This window comes from Microtus ochrogaster, unplaced genomic scaffold (genome assembly GCF_000317375.1).
Source record: "Microtus ochrogaster isolate Prairie Vole_2 unplaced genomic scaffold, MicOch1.0 UNK6, whole genome shotgun sequence".
In the NCBI taxonomy this organism is placed as follows: Eukaryota; Metazoa; Chordata; class Mammalia; order Rodentia; family Cricetidae; genus Microtus; species Microtus ochrogaster.
Window position 1 is genome coordinate 11,713,029 of NW_004949104.1, and position 22,754 is coordinate 11,735,782.

The following is a 22,754-nucleotide window of genomic DNA, read 5'->3' on the forward strand; positions in this document are numbered from 1 at the left end:
GAGAGATGACTCAGATGAAAGATGAATTTCATAGATTTTGAGAATTTTCTTTTTGTTTGAATTTTTAAATTACATTTCAAAATTTTCCTTCATGTGGGAGTAGGTTCTCTCCATCTACTAAGTGGATCCTGGAGATCCAACTTAAACTGAGGTCATAATCACGGTGAAGGGTACATTTGCTTGCTGAGCCATCTTGCCAGATCTCTGTTGCTGTGATAATCACCATGACCAAAAGTGAGCTGGGGAGAAAAGGGTTTGTTCAGCTTACAGTTCCATATTACAGAGCATCATTGAAAAAGTCAGGGCAGAAACTCAAGTTAGAAATGGAAGAAGAAGCCATGAAGGAATGTGGCCTACTGGCTCACTCTCCATGGCTTGCTCAGCCTGCTTTCTTATACCATCCAGGACCACCTGCCTGCGTGTAGTACCACCTACAATTGCCTGAACTGCATCAATCTCAATTAAGAAAATGTCCCACAAGCTTGGCTACAGGCCAGTCTTGTGGTGGCATTTTCTTAATTGAGATTCTTACTTCCCAAATTACCCTAGTTTGTGTCTAGTTGACATAAAACTAGCCAGCATGGTAATACCTTTATTTTGTTTGTTTGGTTGGTTGTTAGGTTTGGTTGGTTGGTTTTTCAAGACAGGGTTTCTCTGTAGCTTTGGAGCCTGTCCTGGAACTAGCTCTTATAGACCAGGCTGCCTCGGACTCACAGAGATCCACCTGCCTCTGCCTCCCAAGTGCTGGGGTTAAAGGCGTGTGCCACCACTGCCCGGCTCTTTTCTTTTGTTTTTTGGGATGTTTCTTACTCTCTAGCCCAGATCAACCTGGAAGTTGATACATAGCCCAGGCTGGCCTTGAAGACAGCCTCCTGCTTCTGCTTCCCAAATGCTGGAGCCTTCTTAATAAACTGACAAGGTTGGCATTGGGTATCAGCTATTAGCTTTCGGAAGCAGGACTCATCAGTTGGTTTCTCTTGAGCTCTGTTGTACATCGGGAGAAAATGTGGTCGTTGATGATCTGTGTGGCAGTGTCTCCTGCTCACCACAGGCCTGTCTGGGAAGAGGAGCTCAGAGGATGCCACTGCTTAGTCCTTACCTTTGTAGTAGTTTTTTTTTTTTTAAGATCAATTAGTTTATCTTAAGATAATAAGCAATTTTTGACTTTTATTTATTTTTTATATGTGTGGTGCTCTGCCTACATGCATGTGTGCTCATGTGCATGCAGTGTCTGCAAAGGCTAGAAGAAGGCATTGGACCTCCTAGCACTGGGGTTGTAAGTGGCTGTGAGCCGCCATGTGTGTCCTGAGAATAACCCAGGTCCTCTGCAAGAGCAACCAGTTCTCATAACTGCTGAGCCATCTCTCCAGTCCCAAGATGTATTTATTTTTATTTTATATGTATAGATGTTTTGCTCCACATATATATGTACACTCTGTGTGTGCCTGACACCCATGGAGGCCTGAAAAGGACATCTGGTCCTGGGGACTGAACCTGAATCCTCTGCAAGAGCAGCAAGCACTCTTAACTGCTGACTGTTGAACCATCTCTCTGGGCCTGATTTGATTTTGTTTTTTAGGAGCTTTGTGAGTCTTTTGTTTGGTGTTGGTTTTTTTTGTTTTGTTTTTTGAGACAGGGTTTCCTGTGTAACTTTGGAGCCTGTCCTGGAATTCGCTCTGTACACCAGGCTGACCTCGAACTCACAGAAGATCTACCTGCTTGTGCCTCCCAAGGGCTGGGATTAAAGGCCTGCGCCACCATTGGAATCTGATAAAGAAAAGAGACTCTGAAGACCCCAAGGATAGATTATGAAATTTGAGTTATCTTTCCGGGCTTAGTAGTGCATGCCTTTAATCCCATCACTCAGGAGACAAGGTGGGTAGATCTCTTATTTTGAGACCAGTCTGGTCTACAAAGAGAGTTTCAGGACAGCCAGGACTGTTGCAAAGAAACCTTGTCTCAAAAATACCAAAGGAAAAAAATATGAAATTGGGGTTACTTGTTGCTTATAAAAAAAATAAAATCTCTATTTTTCTGGCAAGCAGTGAGGAAATGTTCTGGGTGGTCAGGGTGGTCAGGGTGGCAAGAGGAATATGCCATGGCCCAGAGAGTGCCTATGTCAGAGAACTACCTGAGGAGGTGATACATGTCTTACGGTGGGGTGAGCTCGGGAGATCATTCCAGGCAGAAGGAAGAGACGGTCTGTTGTCTGAGGATGAGGATGGTTCAAGGGATGTTTCTATTGCAGGGAATGGAAGCAAGTTGGCCTAGAATGCCAACAGGGACTAGATTTCTCAGGGCTTTGTGTGTCATAGAAGTTAAGGCTTGCCCTGGAGGATCGGGGCAAGAGGAACTAGCAGGAGCAAAGGTTGTGGAGGGGCTGGCTCAGACTTTCCTTGTCTGTGGAGGAGGAGGGTGTAGATGATCCAGACACACCTTCATAGATTACTCGGTCAGCACCTAATGGAGGCAGGAGCCCTGAGCTAAGGAGGCTGTGCTAGAAAAACTCAGCTTTTTTGGAGTAAATACTATCTATCCTAAATGGTGCTGATGAAAAGCCTAGCTATTTGCTTACTCATCAGACTCAACTGGCAATTGATTTCCTTCCTGCTTAGGTATCCTGGAATTGGACTAAGGCTACAGAATTATCCGTACTGTATGCTCTGGCCCTCATATACTGTGCAGGAGAGAAACAGAGAGAGGAGAGAAAAAAACCTGTTTCTCCCCAGATAGTTCCTCTGTCCTACTCTTGGCCATGTACCCCTTTGAACTCACCCTTTGGCCTTCTCAAACAATACTAAAATCAAAGCATTGTCTGGCACTTGCATAAAAACCAGACCTCCACAGAAGTAGGGGTCTCAAAGCTGCCTACGAGCCTGAGAGGCAAAAATTCTATCTTAGTCTTTTCAGGGCATTGGTACTTCTCATCTTCATGTCCCCAGCTATGGTTCTTCCTGTCTTCCTCCCCCACAGCTACCATGTGCTGTCAGCACGCCCGTGAAGCAGCAGGTGGAAAGCCGTAAACATCGGCAATGGGCTCCATCTGGACAGAACAACTACAGATGTGTGCCAAGTCTGTCTCTGTGCATTGCTCCCACCTCCTGTTTGCAGGAGGGTGGATTGAGATGGTAGCACCTTCAAAAGTAAAAACTTCCAGACATTTCTCCCTGGCATCTGCTCATACTTTTGAGGTGTGGCTTGGCAAGAATCCTGAGCTATTGTAGGTTTATTGAATAAAGGAATTATAATTCCCAATTTTCCTGGATAATGCAAGTCCCAGTTCAGTTTGGTCACTCCCTGGGGACATCAGGACTAGCTGGTTTGACCAGGGCTACTCTTTGTTTTATGTAATTCAGAGGTACTTGAAAAGTTAAATTGTACTGAATAACTTCCTTTCTCAACCCTGGAGAGGGTTCTCAGTGAGGACCAAGCTCAGTGCCAGCTGGGCCTGAGACAATACTCATTATTCTCGATTCAGACAGACCTAAGGAATGGGAGAAAGGTCACAGCATGCCTATAATCAATTTAATGTGTCCCCATCCTCCTGACCTCTCCCCATTTCTTCCCTTCCCTTCTCTTTAGGAAACATATTTATCCAGCAGCCAAGTTATTATAATGACCTGGATGAAACCGTTCCCACCATACTTCAGGTACCATCTCTCTTACCCCGCCTGGGAGAGAGTAAGTTGGACTTTTCTTCAAAAACCTGAGGAAATGTTTGCTTTCCATTCCTTTTCCAGACACATCTTGAAGTGTGGCACAGGGGTAGAGTGCAAAGGCCCAGCAGATTCCATCCCCAGCAGGAGAGAGAGGGGAGAAGGGGGGGAAGAGGAGGAGGGAGAAAGAGAACTCGTCTCCCAGATTTCCTCTTTGTCCTGTTCTCGACTACAAGTCTTGTAATTCACCCTTTGCCCTTCTTGAACAAGACTGAAATCTAAAGATTTCACTTATACAAAAGGATTTGGTTTGCATTTTTTTATTTTCCAGCAGCCATATATCTCCAAAAGTAACTTTACTCCTTTCAGAGGCCTGCATTTCTCAAATAGGAACTATGAAGCTTTAAAAAACCATTTCCTGAAAGAATAACGTGTACTGTAAAGATATGAGGAATGGGGCTGGAGAGATGGCTCAGCAGTTAAGAGCATTGGCTGTTCTTCCAGAGGTCCTGAGTTCAATTCCCAGCACCCACATGGCAGCTTATAACTGTCTGTATGTACATGCAAGTAAAACATCAATGTACATAAAATAAAAATATATAATTTTAAAAAAGAAAATATGAGGAATATTAAAAAGCTGAAAGGAGCTGGGCATGGTACCTCATGTCTGTAATTCCAGCTCTTGGCAGCTAAGTTCAAGGCCTAAGTTATAGTAAGACCCAGTCTCAAAAAAAATGTACAAAAAGTAAACAGTCATAGAGAATATTATTCTTCCGTAACCCCACCATAAAGAGATCCTTACACATGCATTTGTTTTAAGTAACTTTTGGAATAGTTATATGGTAGCCTGTTTAGCAATAATATATCAGCACTGAGGAGGCAGAGGCAGGAGGATTCCTGTGAATTGGAAGCCAGCCTGGTCTACATAGTAAGTTCCAGGCCAGCCATGGCTATAAAGTGAGACCCTGTCTCAAAAAAACAAAAATAAAAATTTAATTGCAAAAACAAAGATAATATTTCCCAGAAGGATGGTTTAGTAGGTAAAGGTGCCTGCCACCAAGCCTGAGGACCTGATTTTGATTCCCAGAACCCACATGGTATAAGGAGACAATGAGCTCCCACAATTGTCCCCTGACTTTTATGCACATGTACACACACACACACACACACACACACACACACACACACACACACACACAGATTAAGAAGGAAGAAAGACAGTACTACCAATTCATTCTTACTTGATTTTATAACAGGTTCATTTTCAATTCTGTTAATTTGTCTTTTGTTAATAAAGCTCTGGTGATCACTGAATGTGATGGCTCACATCTGTAATCCCTGCACTTGGGAAGTAGAGACAGGAGGATTAGGGGTTCTAGATCTTCATCCTTATCTGCATAATGAGATCAAAGGCCTGCATGAGACCCTTTTCAAAACAACACGTACACACATATATAAAATCACCCTATACGCTGTCATCTACAAAGGAGTCTAAACATTTCTTAAATGTTGCTGAAGGTATTTCTCAGGTATTATCATATTTTGTTGAGTCTGTCCAGTCAAGTCATAGATGCGGGATTCTTGGGACTTTATATTTTATATGCATGTTGTATGTGTGCTTACTAAAGATGGAAACTCAGAGTTCTGTTTTTGAGACCGATCTCACTGTAACCTTGGCTAGCCTAGAACTAACTATGTAGACCTGGTTGGCTTTGAATTCAAAGAGATTCACCTATCTCTGCCTTCTGAGAGCTGGGATTAAAGGTGTACATTACCTCACCTAGCTTGGAACCAGAGTCTTACTTGGCCTGCACGCTGTCACTGAGCCACACCATCAACCCTACATGGTTTGTATTTAATCCTATTCACCATCCCATTGGATGGTCTGTCCCGAGGTTCCAAGGCAGTTCTTGGGTTACCTGCTCCTAGTTGTGGGTTGGGGATCCTAGGTGCTTGTTCAGGATATGAAAGAGAGCCCTTTTTGCCTTTCTTAGGTCTTCAGCAATATCCTCCAGCACTGTGGCTTGCAAGGGGATGGGAGCAGCACCACACCCCAGAAACTCGGAGAGAAGGGTCGGTTGACTCCTAGTGACATGCCTCTCTTGGTACGTTTGTTCCTGGGCCCAGCTTCTTTGGGCTAGAACCCTTAAGCCTGGTTACCCTGGAGCTGAGATGATCGCTAATGCTGCCGGGCACAGTGGTTTCCTCCCTGCCTTTGACCTCTTTTTTTGATATAATCTGTATTTCTACCTGCCCTGTGGGTTAAGCTTTAAAGAAGGTTTTGTGGAGTATCAGAAAAGTACTAGGACTTGAGAACTGGGTCCACCCTCAGGTAGTTTTGCTCTGTGGGCCCACTTCTTGAGCCAGTCATCGATTCAGTGAGTATATCCCAAGAGACTATGCTGAGTCTGGGGGATAAAGCAGAAGCAGACATGGTACCCATCTCATGGCGTTAGAACTTTAATGAGAGTGACATACAGAAAGTACACTTCACAGGACCTTAGTGCTGTGCTAAGCACTACAGACAGCTGGGATGTGGCAGCTGTGAGCTACCTTCTTGGCATTTGCCATCTGGTGGGGAAATATCTGTTGAGCAAGTGCTTCAGAAGAGTACGTGCCAGGAGCCATGGGAACAAATCATCTTAGCACTCTGAGCCTCAGTTTCTTTATCTGTAACTTGAAAAGCCACCCAGCTTGCTTCTTCAGGATGGCATGAGACTAAGCAGAACAGATGAGCAAACACCCTGTGTTCTGTGTACCCTCTTCAAAATGTGAGCAAGGGGTGGGCTTGCTGCTCCTGTCTCCCCAGGCTGGATGGTTTCTCTCGGCACAGTGTTCAGATTCAGTGTTCATTTTCCTGCAGCATAGAAGAGAGACTATCAGAATTATAGGTGACGTTAGCCATCATTGAGTGCAATGGCAAACTATGAGACAGGATGACTACGTGGCCCAGGTTGCCCTCCTAGAGATGGACCATTCAGGCTGTCTCTGGGGCCTCCACTTCCCTGTTTCTCCTCTCAAGCAACTTCCTGCCTGCTGGGGACTCTGCACTCTGCAGAGCTGTCTTGGAGCTTGAAAATAATACTGTGTCTTCTCTTGACAACAGGAATTAAAGGACATTGTTCTCTACCTATGTGACACCTGCACCACACTCTGGGCCTTTCTGGACATCTTCCCTTTGGCCTGCCAGACCTTCCAGAAACATGACTTTTGTTACAGGTACATTGGGACTTCTGCGTGCTAAAGTAGGGGCTCCGGTCCATGCATCACTCAAACACATATTGACTGTTCCTTAGAGTATACTAACTAGTCCAGGGCCTGGCAGTTAAGAGCACTGGTTGTTATAATGGGGAACCTGGGTTCAGTTCCCAGCACCCATATGACAACTCACAACTGTCTGTAACTCCAGCTCCTGGGGATCTGACACCCTCACACAGGCATACATGCAGGCAAAACACCAATGCACATAAATTTAATAAATCATTAAAAGATAAAGAATATACCAGTCCATCTTCTAGTCTGGGGACACATAATGAGAAACACAGGTAAAACTATTGCTGAGAGGAGCCCTCCTAATCTTGTCTAAGAATAAGACAAGGGAGAGAGAAAACAGCAAGAAGATGACAGTTTTCAGTCTGCCCTATCATGGAGCACAGAGTGACAGCCAGTGAGGACTGACGTGATGAGGAAGCAGCAGAGGTGGTCTTTCTTTGCTGCAGGGATATGTAGGAGAAGACTCCTCAAAACAGCCTTGAATACTGAGCAAGAAGCCTGGCACACTTTCCATCTCAGCTCCTCAGGAGGCTAAGGCAGGAGGATCACTCAAGCCCCAGGATTTGAGGCTAGCCTAGTCAACATAGATCTGGTCTCAGAATCTAAGAAAAGGGATAAGAATGTTCTAGACGGAACGGTCATGGTGACAGGAAGGGTGTTGACGCAGATGTGAAATATACAAAAAATCCAGACTAACTGCCAGGTGCCTGCTTTTAGTCCCAGAACTTGGGAGGCAGAGGCCAGCAGATCTCTGTGGGTTCAGTGTCAGCCTGGTCTACTTAGAGAGTTCTAGGACCTCCAAGGCTACATAAAGAGACCCTGTCTCAGCAAGGCAGTGGTGGCGCATGCCTTTAATCCCAGCACTCGGGAGGCAGAAGCAGGTGGATCTCTGTGAATTCAAGGCCAGCCTGGTCTACAGAGAGTTTCAGGAGTGACTCCAAAGTTACAAAGAAACCCTGTCTCGAACCCCCCTCCAAAAAAGAAACCCTGTCTCAAGATGAATAGATAGATAGATAGATAGATAGATAGATAGATAGATAGATAGATAGATAGATAGAAAAAATAAAATTAAAAAAATGACAGGAAAAGGAGTTGGTAATAAAAAATGAGGGGTCCCCTGTTTGCCAGAGTGTGAAGTGTGGTGAAACCCTGGCAGGAGTGGGCCTTCATTCTGTAGGTAGTGGAAACCACTGGAGAGCCCATTACAAAGACTGCGCTGAGATGGAGAGAGCTCAGAGGAACTTCCAGGAGGGAGACTCTGCCCACTTGGCATCATGAGATCTTTCTGTGCAGTGAGAAGGTGGGGAACATGGACTTGGGCATTCCCAGACTGGTGTGAAAGGACCAGCAGCCTGCTCATTGCCTTTCCCAGTGGCCTGTAGCTGTTGCTCTTGCCAGGCATCTCTCTCAACCATTTGCAGCAGCTTCTGGGAGCTGCCCAACTCCATTTGCCCACCCATCTATCCGTCCATTCTGTCATTTACTCACCTGTTCAACAAAACATTTATCCAGCTCTGACACGTGCCAGAGATGGCAGCTGGTCCTCTGACTCCTCCTTGGTCTTCTCTGCTTGTGAGAGGCAGACATTTGATCAGCTTCCCTGGGATTATTAGAATAAAATGCTGACCAGTATTCTCTAGGGAAGAAAGGTCTTGGGTTAGGACTGTGGCTGTCCATTTAAGGGAGGAAGGTGTTTCATTATGATAAAAGAGCATGTGGAAATGTAGAAAAGATGGAAAGCCAGAATCTGAAACCACTCTTAGGAGTTACATTGCTCTCAGCATTTTCGTTCTGCCTGTTTTCATTTACTTTAAGCATTTTTCTCATTTTGTCCAAGCATCTCCCCCAGTAAGCACAGATGGCCTCTGAGGGAGGAAGCTTTGGAAGAGCAGATTTTTCCCTACAAGAGGCGGTGGAAGCAGAAGAGTTCCCACCCATCTTGGAGTACGCAGAAGGGTTGCACTTTGGAAGTGACTCTGCCTTTGACTCATGTTTAGCCTGCAGCTGGCCAGCTTGTTCCAGCCTGTACTGCAAGCTAGGAAATCCTTTGCTAGCTACACCAACATATACACAGCCCCCTCCCCCCGTTCGCAGGGCTCCTGGGTAGGGGTCACTCTGACCCACAGAGCTCTTTCCTTTGGCCCTCTCGTCATCTAGTGTGCAGCTTCTGCTCTTGGGTCATGTGTTGGTAGTGCTTTCACTTTGACAGAACTCAAAAAGTGCAAAATAGGGCTGGAGATGGCTTAGCAGGTAAGAGGGGGCCTTTCTTCTGAAGGACAGAGTTCATTTCCCAGCACCCAGTCTGAGTCAACAACTGCCTGTAGCACCAGCTCCAGGTCTTCTGGCCTCTGTGGGCACCCTCACATATGTCACACACACACAAAACTTTAGAAAAATGTAAACTCTATGACGAACTGTCTCCCTCCCCCTTTAGAGTTCTTTCCCTCACACGTCAACACTGTCATAGTTTGGGTGGAATTTTCCAGAGATATGCAGTATAGGAAAATATGCACATTTTACATTCCCCTCCCTTTGCTTTAGCAGTGATGAAAATGGAACCTAGGGCTTAATAAATGTTTAGTAGGGACTCTACCACTCTACTATGCTCTCAACCCCACCCCCTTTTTAAAAATTGAAAACTGGGGCTGGGGAAAATGCTCAGTGCCTCCAGTATGACTGGGCAGCACTGTGCATCTGGCATACTGGACACCAGAGACAGATTTTGTGTGTGTGTGTGTGTGTGTGTGTGTGTGTGTGTGTGTGTGTGACTTTTTTTTTAGTTATTTGCTATTTCAAAATAAATGACATTGTATCCACATCACTTTGTACCTTTGCAAGCATATTTGAGGATTAAGTCCTAGAAGTAGAAATGCTGGGACAGATGGTATGTGCATCTTTAATTCTCACTTTTCTTGCCAAATCACCTTCCATGGGAGTTGTTCCAGTTTACCCACTAACAACACAGCCTGGCAAGTGTTGAATCAGCTTGGACCTAACTGCCCTCTCTGGCCTCTGCTGATGCCGTGTCTAGCAGGGCCTGTTCCTTTTGGCTTGACTGTTCTCTGCCACGTGCAGTGCTGCAGTGAGACAGACATTGCAGAAGCCAGCCAGAGGATGGGCACATGCTTCAGAGCACCTGCAAGCACCACTCAGCACTACCCTGGGCACGTAAGTGCCTCTCTGATTCGGGGAAGCAAGATGTTTGGAGGAAGAATTACACCCTAGAAAAACAACAGCTGCTCTGTCAGTTATCAGGGCAGCATGTTCTGTGCTCAGTGAATCTGGCCCCCGGAAGAAAGACTCCATGGTTGAGTATAGCCAAGTAGTACACAATGAGTCCTGGAATGCTTCAGAGTTTGAGAAGGACAGGGCGAGGAAGAGATGCAGGAGGAAAAGGATAGCTGCCTCCCGGGCTTGCTCACCCATACTAATCTCAAATGTCTAGGCTCAAGCCATCTTCCTGCTTCAGCCTCCCAAGTAGCCGGAAGTATAATCATATGTAACTGTACTGAAACTCATAATGTATGTAATGTATAATATTTTGAGAAAAATTCAGATCTTATTTATGTGTATGAATGTTTTGCCTGCATGCGTGCGTGTGCAGCATGTCCATGCCTGATGCCCGTGGAGTTCAGAAGAAGGCATACAGATCCCCTGGAACTGGAGTTACAAATGGTTGTGAGTCACTAAGTGGGTGCTAGGAACCAAACCCAGGTCCTCTGGAAGAGCAACAAGTGTTCTTAACCACATAGCCATCTCTCCGATTCTGTGTGTTTATAATTTTTTTTATTGTTTTGCTATTGAAACAGGGTCTTGCTGTATAGTCCAGGCTGGCTTCCAACTTGTGATCCTCCTGCCTCAGCTTCCCAAATGCTAAAATTACAAGCATAGACCACCACATCTAGCTTTTAACTTTTTATTAAGAGCTGTAGAAAATGGGCTGATAAGTCCCAGCACTCATATCAGGCAGCTCACAGCCATCGTAATTCCAGCTGCAAGGAATGGCACCTTCCTCTGACCTCTGTGGGTATCTGTACTCATGTCCACTACCAACTGACAGACAGACACACACACATAATTAAAATAAATCATTTTTAAAACAAGAATTATAGTTAAACCAACTGGCTTAGTTCATAAAATAAATATGGAGTATATGATACATTTGAGTCCTGAGCACATTTAGCCTGTTCTGAATAAGCACATTGTGTTAACATTGTCACATGTAAACAATTTATAGAGATTCCAAGTCATGCAAGAAACTAAAACTTCATTATCTTAGAACCCAAGTGAGAAAGATTGTTGGTAACTGTGATTTCAAGACTCTTAGGGCTGGCATATTTTGAGCAAGAAGAAAGGTAATCTCTCTGTTTCATAATCCCAGGGAGTCCTTGTAGCCCTCTGGTCCCTTTGTTAGATACAGCTATGGTTATTTTCCATAATGGGGCAATACAGTACATCATTCTGGGGTAGGCTCAGGAAAGCCCCTGGGTAGCTCCCAGAAAGTTGGTATAGGATGGGATGGGAGCAGGGAGTTGACTCAGTACAGCAAAGTAAGGCCCTGAGTTTGATCTCTTCAGAACCCTTGTAAAAATGTGAGGTGCTGGAGAGGTAGAGACAGGAAGATCCTGGCCTTCTGACAAGTCAGCCTAACCTAATTGGTGAGCATCAGGACTGCTTTCCTGAGACTAACACTGAAGTTAGCCTGTGGCTTCCACACACACAAGAACACCCACATGGATTTATGGGAGAAAGAAATGAACCTTTCTGCTCTGGTATTTATGAATTAATCTGGCCTTTGCCTGTGTTTGCTTCTGCAGACTAGCTTCCTTTTATGAGACGGCAATCCCTGAAATGGAGTCTGCAATTAAGAAGAGGAGGCTTGAAGACAGCAAGTGAGGCAGGGACAAAACTACGAATGTTGTGTGGGAAGGGGAGCCTAAACACAGGCTGTGTGGGAAGGGGAGCCTAAACACAGGCTGTGTGGGAAGGGGAGCCTAAACACAGGCTGTGTGGGAAGGGGAGCCTAAACACAGGCTATGGCATCCTCACTACTAGGGCAGAGTGGGAAACCAAGGACCGTGGGTGTGTGGTCTCCTAGTCCTGGACTTGGTGGTCTTCTAGCCCAGCTTTGTTATTTTTGTTATTTTTTTTTAACTCTAAGGTTTTTATTTTATTTTTTATCTTGTGTACTGAGGATTGAACCCTTGGCACATGTTCTTCCACTGAGCTACACTCTAAAACCTTAAAGATTGGTTTTGGTTTTGGTTTGTTGGTGGGGGGGGAGAAGATTGGTTTTGGTTTTGTTTTGTTGGTGGGGGGGGGAGAGCAGGGTTCAAGACAGGGTTTCTTTTTGTAGCCCTAGATGTCCTGGAATTTACTTTGTAGACGAGGCTGTCCTCAAACTCACAGAGATCGCCTGCCTCTGCCTTTCACGTGCTGGGATTAAAGATGGGCGTATCACTACCACCTGGCAAAGATCTAAAATACATATATATATATATATATATATATATACACATATACATATACACATATACATACATATATATATGCTTTGTGAGGACTTAAAGAGAAATACTTTGGCAAGTAGAGATTTATCATTTACTTGCTTTATTTTTTCTTAATTTTTATTTAGCTCTTTGAGAATTTCCTACAATATATTTTGACCATATTCACCCCTCCACCAACTTATCCGTGATTCACCCCCCACCTACCCAACTTTATTTTCTCTCTCCTTTTTTTCTTTTCTTTATTTTTTTTCTTCACATATCAGGTCAAATCTGTGCTCTTGGATATGTGACCTTCCACCATGGTGTGTTCAACCTACCTGGGGTCACTCACACCTTTAAAGAAAACTGACTCTCTCTCCTGATAGCTGTCAGTTGCCAATAGTGCCTCAGCTAGGGGTGGGACTTTATGCTCCACCTCCCCCTGCATATGGGATTTGCTCTGGTTTGAGTTGGCATGTGGCTTGCTCATTTTGTCATAATTGCTGTGAGTTTATATGTGCAACTGTCCTGCTGTGTCCAGAAAACACTGTTTTCTTGTAGTCACCCACAGCCTCTGGCTCTTACGATCTTTCCAAACCTTCTGCAGTGATTCTTGATCTTGGGATAAGGGGGTTTAATATAGATGTACCATTTGGGGCTTGGCATTCTGTAAGCTAGCACAAGCAGAGATGTAAATATTAATTGTACACTGTCTTGCTACAGGCCACCTTATGAGGATTGTCTAAGAGTCCTTCTTGGCCACTAAATCCATTAATTCCGTGTCCCCCAGATCTTAGCAGATTATGTCTGGGCCCTGCATGTAAGCTCAGCTGTTGTTTTAAGTTCTTGGTAATTGACCTTGCTGCTCCTACCCTCTCTTTAACTGAGAAGTGGTCTGGAGCCAGCTGGCTACCCAGTATTTATAGCCGTTTCTCAGCTGCTCCCATCAGTGGCCTTTAGGATTACCTCAGTTGTGGGGAAGTTCCCATGGTTTCTCTCATCTTTTAAGTCTACTTCACTTCTCTCTGAAGGCTACTAGGTGACATGTGGCAGAGATTCTCCCACTCCAAGAAAAAGCTGATGGAGGTGTTTCACATCATCCTGAACCGGATCTGCCTCCTTCCCATTCTAGAGAGCAGGTGAGCTCCACGGAAACGCTACACATGGCAGGTGTTTCTCATCACTCCTCCCCTCTTTCTTCCTCTCTGCCAGACATAATGGGAAACCCAGAAAAATGCGTTTCTCCAACTGGCCAGAGACTGCAGAGGGGTAGGGTGAGCATCCAAGGGGCCTCAGATCATCGTGCATTGCATGAGCTCATCTTCCCTCGTGTCCTGTCCTAGCAATGACAACATTCAAGGCTTCATTGAAGAATTCCTCCAGATCTTCAGCTCCGTGCTGCAGGAAAAGCGGTGAGTGGGGCTGAGCGGATACCAGCTCTGGGACAGGCCCGTGTCTCTCTCTCCAGTCCCATGAAGCTTACACAGCTTACATACTTACATGGAGCAGAGGTACTGGAGCCTGTGGTTGGTAGCAGACATGAGGTGACCTTCTGGAGCACATGTTCCTATGGCTCCAGCCCTGACCCGCCTTCCTGTGCTCTGCCCCGCAGATTCCTCCGGGACTATGACTCATTCTTCCCTGTAGCTGAAGACATCAGCCTACTACAGCAGGCTTCCTCAGCCTTGTATCCTACTACAGCTCACTGGGCCAAGGCCTGACTAGGTCAGACATGGCGTTCTGGGACCCAGAGGGGCAAAAGGCAACCCCTAGAATACTCAAATCACGAAGTCTAACAAAGGCCCTAGTTCCTCTTTTTCTAGAAGTAACAACCGCTCTGATGCTTGGGGCAAGGGAGAGCCTGCTCTCTCTAGGTGTGTTCTGAGGCTCTGGTCTGTGTGTAAATTGTACTCTAGAAACCTTGAAGCCCATTGTAGGAGATGAGGACAGGTAAAGTCCGCTAGGAAGTGTCACCCGAGGAGGAGGCGGACTATACCTCACATAGCAGAGCTCAGGGTGGGCACCAGAGGAAAATGCCCAAGCCAGAAATAGAACAAATAGTAGATGCCCTGGTCCAGGCTTAGGTTAAGGACAGTCATGTTTCCAGGGGTTGGGAGGACAAAAAGAACTGGACCTTTGAGGAGCCTTCAAATGTCTGTAAGGCAGTGGGCTGGACTGTCTGGGCAAGTGAGCTGGGATTGACCAACATTCAGGACCCTTGTGTGATACCCATGAAGAAGTTTGGGCTATGTGTGTCAGATGCTGGAGAGTGGGGAGTTGGGAAGCAGAATGACATGGGCTGTTACTACTCTGGAAAGGCTCTACTTGGCTCTGGGAGAGAATGCTGGCCTGGGACCACCAGAAACTGGGATCGCTGTTACAGGCCTCCCTGCATGGGTCATGAGGATTTGGAAGAGTGAGGGTGTGGGGGCAACTCCGATTTCTAGCCCAGTGCCCAGAGTGGCAGAGAGAAATAAGGACTAGGAAAGAGCTGCCCTTTGGGCCATTTTGTTGCTGAGTTCAGTCCTGACTCAGGGACCTCCAGTTGGCCTTTGCCCTTTTCAGAATACCCTCAGCTTGGTGGACAGAAAGTCCAGTGAAAGTACTGTTGGCCCTCCTGAATATCCGAGCAAAAGTAGCTGTGGGATGATCTAAAAGTCTGGACACTGGTGGTAATCCCCAGCCCTTCTGCCCTGAGCTGCTCTGCTGAGCAGCGGTGCGAGAGTTCGAGGCCTGTGTGGCAGTATTCTCTCTAGCACGCTGTTCCACATGGCACCCACCAGGCAGGCCAGCAGGCCCTGGCAAAGCCTCATGGTCAGATGCTGGACAGGGACTGCAAAGTCATGCTACCCAGAGCTGGGGAGGTGGTTCCTGAGCGAGAGAGCCCTTAACACTGCCTCATAGGGATGAGACCCGGACTACCTACATCCTACAGGCTGTGGAAAGTGCATGGGAAGGGGTGGACAGACAGAAAATCAAGGACACTAAAGAGCCATCGCAGGCCAAGGATCCTAATAATGGAGTCACGACAGCAGTGAAGCCAGTCAGTGAAAGGCCATCACAGCTGGAGAACTCAGAGGAGGATGAGGAGGTGTGTATCTGGGAGTTCCTGCCCCTGGTCCCTGGTTCCCTAGCCTTCCTAGCCACCTCTTGAGAAATAGGCAAGTGGCCAAGTGCCCTTGTTTCTGTTTCAGGGAAAAGAGTCCATTGGAATTGGTAGCTTCCAGCACTGGGGCTGCTGTAGTACCCTGGGGATAGAAGAGAACACAGCCCTTAAACTCTTAAACTTGGTGCCTCTCCTCTCCTCTCTCTATCCCCTCTCTCTCTCTTTTCTCTCTCTCTCTCTCTCATTTTGAAACAAGGTAATAAAATGCTCAATGGTCCAGGCTAGCCTTGAACTCACAGCAGTCCTCCTGTCTTTACCTCCAACTGCTGGGATTACAGGTGTGAACTACCATGCCCAGCCCTGTTTTCCTCTATAAAATGAGGTGAAGCTTTTACTTGTGGACTCCTTCTCCAGCCCCTCCCCACGCTGGGTAAGGTGGAGTTCCTTTGCTGGCAGCTGAGCGTGGGTCCAGACCCACCTCCCAGGGATCACAGGGCTCCACTGAACAAGCTGGGACTTAAGTCCTGGACCCAGTGCCTCCTCTCAGGTCAGGCTGCTCAGTGGTAACCTGACCTACTGTTTGCCAACGGTTGTAGTAATAGGAGGTGCGGCGGGGCTGCATCCCCAGAACCCCGGCCGCCTCCGGCTAGCTTTACCCGAAATAATTACACGGACACTGTATTCTTTTAATCACTGCTTGTCCCATTTCTATCTAGTGTCTTCTAGGCTAACTCTCACACCTGGACTAGCCCATTTCTTATCATATGTGTCGCGCCCCAAGGTGCGCTTACCGGGAAGATTCTAGCCTACGTCCATCCTGGGTCGGAGCTTCATCGCGTGTGCCTCAGAGAGCAGAGCTCTCGCCTCTGCCCGCTAGAGTGGAGTATCTCGTGTCTCTCTGAGAGGAGAGCTGTGGAGTCTGACCTCACTTCCTCTTCCGCCCAGCATTCTGCTCCGTTCACTCCTCCCCCTACGTTCTAACCTATCAGGGCAAGCAGCTTCTTTATTTAATTAACCAATGGCCTTCCTCCATCAAACGGTGTATGGCAGATCTCTTGTGTTCAGTGTAGTTGCTCCTCTGTGTATAGAGATAGGTGTGGTGCCTGCTTCCATGATGTTGTTGGGGTTCCTAGGGCTGCTATATGGAACTCTCTTGATTCTGGTTGATCCTCAGTGCCCAATTAGCAAATGCTACTGTTCTTCCTGTTAAACCCCATGATTCTTTCTTCCCTGTTTGGCGGCTTCTCGGAGCCATGGAGGTCTTTATCATCAACATGATGCTCTAGTGCTGGTGCCACACAAGCATTCCTCCACTAAGCTGTATCTCTAGCCCTTTATTGTTTTTATTTGATCATCTCCTTAGAAAGCATTATAAAATGAAGCCACGGGGGCTGCAGAGATGGCTCAGCAGTTAAGAGCACTGAGCTATTCTTCCAGAGGACCAGAGTTCAATTCCCAACACCCACATGGCTGCTCACAACCACCTGTAATAGGATCTGATGCCCTCTTCTGGCGCGCAGAGCACTCATACAGAAATATAAATAAATAAAATAAAAATTTTTTGAAAAGTGAGGCCACATTGGGCAGTATGTGAAATGGCATCTCCTTACTGAAAGCAATGTGACGTAAGGGAACATCTCCACATAGTCTCACTGGTAGTTGCTGTGGTCCTTCAAAGGCAGTCACCTTGGTAGAGTTGGGCAGGATCTAGATCACTAACACGTGACTGTGGAGACCTTCTGCACACCAGTACTCTGCTCTATGGGTAATGTGCATCCCTTCATTGAACCATCTGAAATAGCCCCATGAGACCAATGATAGTGTCCATTTCATAAGGAGGGAACCGTTCAGAGAGAGGATGTACAGTGCCCCCAAATCACACAGGCCAAGGGTAACTCACCTAGGAAGTCATAGAGCCACTCTTTTCACAAAGGAAGAAAATAGAGGCTCAAATTTAAGTCATTTGGCAAAAGCCCTACAACTAGGAGGGGCAAGGCCAGGGCCCCTGCTGACGAATGTAGTGTTGTTTGGAGACTCTTACCCTTTCGTGGGGGCTGCTTAGTCTTTCCGCCATCGCTCTGGCTTCCATTGCAGTGCAAGGGTGCAGCAGCTGCCCTGGGCCCGACCGTGTGTGGTGTGCAGCTAGACTCCCTCATCTCCCAAGTGAAAGACCTGCTGCCAGACCTCGGGGAGGGCTTCATCCTGGCGTGCCTGGAGCACTACAGCTATGATTCAGAGCAGGTGATCAACAACATCCTGGAGGACCGGCTGGCCCCAGAACTCAGCCAGCTGGACCGCAGCCTGAAAAGGTGAGCGAGGTAGATGGAGAGAGGTCCTCAAGGCAGGGTCCCCTTTCCTTGCCTCTCGCTCCTCCCCTAGACTGAAGGATACATTTGCTCCTTTTTCACAGCAGTGTTTTCTGCAGTTTGAACTAGTGCCCTTTCTAAAGAAAGCAAGCTTGGGGCCTGTAAGGTTCTCAGCACAGCTGGCTGTCCCTGAGACCTTATAGGAAGACTGCTGGAGACTAGCAGTGTGGCAAAGGGTGTTCTCTCTCTCTCTCTCTCTCTCTCTCTCTCTCTCTCTCTCTCTCTTTCTCTCTCTCTCTCTCTCTCACACACACTCCAGCTCCGGATCTGCCTCATTGTTAGCATATTCCCAGTTTCAGAGTTACGATAGCCAAAGCTACTCCCTTTCTCCGCACTGAAGCTCATGGTTTTGGTGCACTGCTATCCCGAAAGCTTCAGGGGACAGCAAGAACAAGGGTACATGTGGATGCTTCTTCCATGAACAAATGATGTTTGCCAAATGAATGAATGAAGTTAGCCTTGTGCCTTTGGCCACATCCCTCAGCCTGTTTGTGTTCCATGTTATAGATGGCAGTGCTGAGACACAGGAGGTGGACTAGGAGCTGAGAGTAGAGTCAGCGGTAGAGCATGGGCTTAGCTGTGTACCGTGCATTCCTAGCATCCAAAGCAAATGCAGCTGCCCTCCATCCCCCGCCCCCAGCCCAAAACAGAAGCTGAGTGACATATAACTCCCTGGCTTATAGGGCCATTGTGGACATTTAAATGAGGGATAGAGCTTTGAAGAAATAGAAAACTGGTATGCATGGCACACAGGAAATGAGGGTGAGGTGTGGCTTTGGGCCCTTGACAGGAGCCAGGTTAAGCAAAGTCTAATTAAAGGCTCCCCATTAAAGAACTTATGTCCTAGGCTAGAATTTTGGGGTGGAGTGAACAGTATGATGGGAAGAACACAGTGTGGCTTAGGACAGTCGACATCAGCCAGCAAGGCCCTTTCAGTTGATTTCTGTGCTGTGGCCCCCAGACAGGTGAAGCCGGACCCCACACCCCTGCTGACATCTCGTCACAACGTCTTCCAAAACGACGAGTTTGATGTGTTCAGCAGGGACTCAGTGGACCTGAGCCGGGTGCACAAGGGCAGGAGGTGAGTATGGCAGGACATGGGGTCTGTGTTCCAGTTCTGGAGGGTGGCAAGAAAGAAAAGCCCTTTGTTTTTTGGGTTGTTTTTTGTTGTTGTTTTGTTTGTTTGTTTTCAAGACAGGATTTCTCCATGAAACAGTCCTAGCTGTCCTGGAACTCACTCTGTAGACCAGGCTGGCCTCGAACTCACAGATCCACCTGCCTCTGCCTCCTGAGTGCTGGGATTAAAGGCATGTGCCACCACCAGCAAAGGCCCTTCTTGATAGAACCAGCCATGGATTTTCCCCTCAGAGAGTTCCACCCCTCCACTTTTTAATTTATTTTTATTTTATGTGTATGAATACTTTGTCTCTATGTATGTGTGTGCACCGTATGCGTGCCTGATGGCCATGGAACGTATCCATAGAGGCACCCTGTGGAACTGGACTTACAGACAATTGTGAGCTGCCATGTGGGTGCTGGGAACCAAACCTGGGTCCTCTTAAGAGCAACTAGTGTTCTTAACTGCTGAGCCATCTCTCCATCCCCTCAGGGGTCCCTCTGAATCCTGGCCTTATACACTGTCATCCTACAAGAGCAGGTTCTTTAACAGTGTGCTGTAAGTCCAGCTTTGTGTGCGGGGTGACTGCTAGTGATAGATACCTCCTTGTAAGTGGTAGAAGGCCAGAGAGCCACATCTGTCCCCTTGTCCCTTCTAGTATGTCTTTTGATGTGTGTATGTTGATTCTGTGGGTGTAGAGCTAGACAGTGCTTCCTAGAAGCCAGTTTTTGACCTGATTTTTCTCTAGGCTGTGATAAAACAAAATTAAGTCACATAAGTTTTTTCCAAAGATGAAAGAATTCTGTTTTAATTTCATTCATTCTTTTTTTCATTTTTAGTTTATCTTCTTCCTACTTTTTCAGCGTTGTAATCCATCCATGGCCTATTCATTCATTCAATAAATGCTTGCCTGGTGCTTATTGCCTTGGGTTAGTTTAGTACCAGAGCTGTAGTGGGAAGTAAAGCAGACACTGCCTACACCGTGTGAAATGTGCACTCCTCAGCTCATCCTCAGACAAGCACAATAGTGGGCAGCCTCCTGGTCCCTAAGAAAGTGACAGAGAACTGAAGGATGTTTAGGGGTGGCTCAGCAGAGCAGGGAGGAAACTTCCCAAGCTGAGTGAGCAAAAGCAACAGTGGCTCCAAGACCAGTGTGAGTGGTAGTAAAGGTCCCATGAACTCATGAGCATTTATGTTTTATAGAGGTCACCCAAGCTGGGCATGGTAGCTCAAGCCTCTAATTCCCACACTCAGGAACCTGAGAGGATTTTTTTTTTCAACAGTGAGTTCCAATCTAATCTAAGTGAGACCCTGTGTCACAAATAAATAAAAATTAAATATTGGGCTCTGGAATGGCTTCCTCTGGGAAGAAACTGAAGTCAGTGGTGGTGGCATAACAATGACAGCCAGGTAAAGAATGGGGGGTTAATCTGCTTCAAAGTTCTGTAGTCATGTTGAGTCATAGAACCTGGAAATCCAGGGACTCTGTTCAAGTGCAGCCTGTGCTGTCCCCATCATAATAGTGGGGACAAGAGATTCTAGAAAGGAAGGAGACTATTAGTCTTGGAGCTGTGTTCTGGTAAGAGTCCCGTGCAGTAACACAGTTGCTTTTTCAGTTCGAGTCCAGGGCTGCCCTCCACCTGGGGCTGTGTGCTGCCAGAGGCTTGCTGACTGAGGGCTCAGCAGGCACAGGGCAACTCTGAAGCCATCTGGCTGATTGCACCAGAAATCCTGGCACACTGCTTCATCAGTCCAATTGTGAGACCCCTGATCCCAGGCAGAGCTGTTGTTCCTGTTGGTGGCTGCTGGAGGGAAGAGCCACACAGGGTCCCCCAGGCCAGCAGAAGGTGTGGGAGCCTGACTGGTAGGACCCTCTACAGAGCTTAGCATCTCTGGACACAGGGTTCCCCTTGGCTTTCATCTGTAGGTTCAGCTAGGTCACTCCACATCCCCACCCAATTGGAGGTCACCTATGAGCATTTGCCAGTGAGCTGCTTTCAGCTGTCAGAGTCATCAGAAGAGCTGAAGCAGCCAGGTGTCCTAATTCTGTGGCACTCTGCCTGCCAGCAGAGACAGAATGACCAGTGTTTACGAATCCCACTCTGGGCAGCCCAGGGGCAAGGATTGTAAAGAGGTAAAGCCTTCATTCATGGTTCAGTATTTATCCACTCAGCAAATATTTATTAAGTGCTTTACTAGCGTGAGATCCTATGCGAGGCACCAGGAAAACAAGGTGAGCAGAGTGCCTTGGCTTTGCCCACAAAGGGCAGAGACCGTGGGAAAGACAGATCATCAAATAATCAGGTGCACCAGGAGTTCAGCAGGGGCACCTGCCTAGTCAGGGCAAGGTGGAAGGGCGAGGGCCCTGCCTTCGGGTAGCAGGTGGAGAATTAAGTAGCACAAAGCAAATCACACCTGTGTACATATGCATTGAATCTGATGAACATGCTTGGCAGCTTTGGTAACAAGTAGAGTCTGGTCTGTTCTCTTACACACAGAGTTACAGAGGGCAGAGGTGGGGCTTGGTTACCCTGTGGTTGGTTTTTATTTGGAATCAAGCACAAGATATCTTCTGGGATCCTGGCTTAGGGGGTCCCTAGAGGTCTGTGAAGGGCTTCAGCTATTTGATTTTTGGGTACTAGAAACCATAATGCCCAAGGGAGTCCAGACAAAATATTCTTGCCTCTCTTTTATCTTTTGTTTAATTTTGTTTGTTTTGTTTTTTTGGTGATGCTAGGGTCTGAACCCAGGGCCTTGTACACTACCATTGTGCCACTACCCAGCCCCATCTCTTTTTTAGAGAAGAACAAAGCAGGCCCAGAAGCTTCCATATTTTTCTCATGTGTCATGAACAGACTGGGCCAGACTTTGGGGTTCTAATGTGGAGCACAGAAGTGGAGCAATCTGAACTTGAGTCTGAGCTGGGCCTGGCTCACACAGTCCCAGCACATGGGAGGTTTTAGAGCTTGCTGCCAACCTGGGCTATATCAGGAGATCCTGTTTCAAAATAAGCAATGAAGAGAGGGAGGGAGGGAGGGAGGGAAGGAAGGAAGGCAGGCAAGCAGGCAAGCAGGCAGGCAGGCAGGCAGGCGGGCTACTAGAGTAGACTAGAGGGTAGCTTTGGTTGATCAAGTACCTATGTACACAACATGTGCCCTTCTAACTCCTTTGGACTGCCCTGTAGAACTCTGGAAGATAACAAGAGTTCCCCTCAACAAAGGTTCTGTGGCCAGATATGTCTGTGTGTTTTGTCTGCTTCTTAGAGAATCACAGCGTACATTAGCATGTAAGACTGACAGAAGAAACTGAATTCATTTTGTTGAGTTCAGCAAATGGTGGTCCATGTCTGTATCTTTTATATCTTCTTTTCCTTTAGTTTTGTTGTTGTTGTTTGTTTTATTTTGTTGTTGTCTTCTGTTTGAGATGGAGCCTAGCCTCAGACTCACTAAGCAGCCAAAGATGACCTGAGCTCATTGTCATCCTGCTCCCGTGTCCTAAGCATTCGGGGTCGAGCCGTGCACCCTATGCTCAGCTTTACACGTCCTCTCATTTGATTCTCGGCTCACCCCTGAGAAGTGAATACCTCAAGCAGGAACCAAGGAGGTTTTTGTTGGCTTTGATTTTGAGATAGGGGCTCACTGTGTTACCCTGGCTGGCCTGGAACTAACTCACTGTGTAAACCAGGCTGGCCTGAAACTCACAGAAATCCTCTTGTCTCTGCCACCTTAAAGCTGGGTTTATCTCCCC

General features: G+C 46.9%; 1 protein-coding gene across 2 annotated transcripts in view; it reads left to right on the forward strand.

Moving 5' to 3' along the window:
* Nucleotides 1–22,754, forward strand: part of Ascc2 (activating signal cointegrator 1 complex subunit 2) — a 45,354-nt gene that overhangs the window by 13,485 nt on the left and 9,115 nt on the right. For both annotated transcript variants that reach the window (XM_005366139.3, XM_026788746.1), the window contains 10 exons: nt 3,583–3,650; nt 5,651–5,761; nt 6,763–6,875; nt 11,747–11,821; nt 13,450–13,557; nt 13,762–13,830; nt 14,031–14,105; nt 15,323–15,509; nt 17,619–17,833; nt 18,852–18,971. In XM_005366139.3, coding sequence (XP_005366196.1) covers nt 3,583–3,650; nt 5,651–5,761; nt 6,763–6,875; nt 11,747–11,821; nt 13,450–13,557; nt 13,762–13,830; nt 14,031–14,105; nt 15,323–15,509; nt 17,619–17,833; nt 18,852–18,971 — 1,141 coding nt within the window. The remainder of the gene's footprint in view (nt 1–3,582; nt 3,651–5,650; nt 5,762–6,762; nt 6,876–11,746; nt 11,822–13,449; nt 13,558–13,761; nt 13,831–14,030; nt 14,106–15,322; nt 15,510–17,618; nt 17,834–18,851; nt 18,972–22,754) is intronic.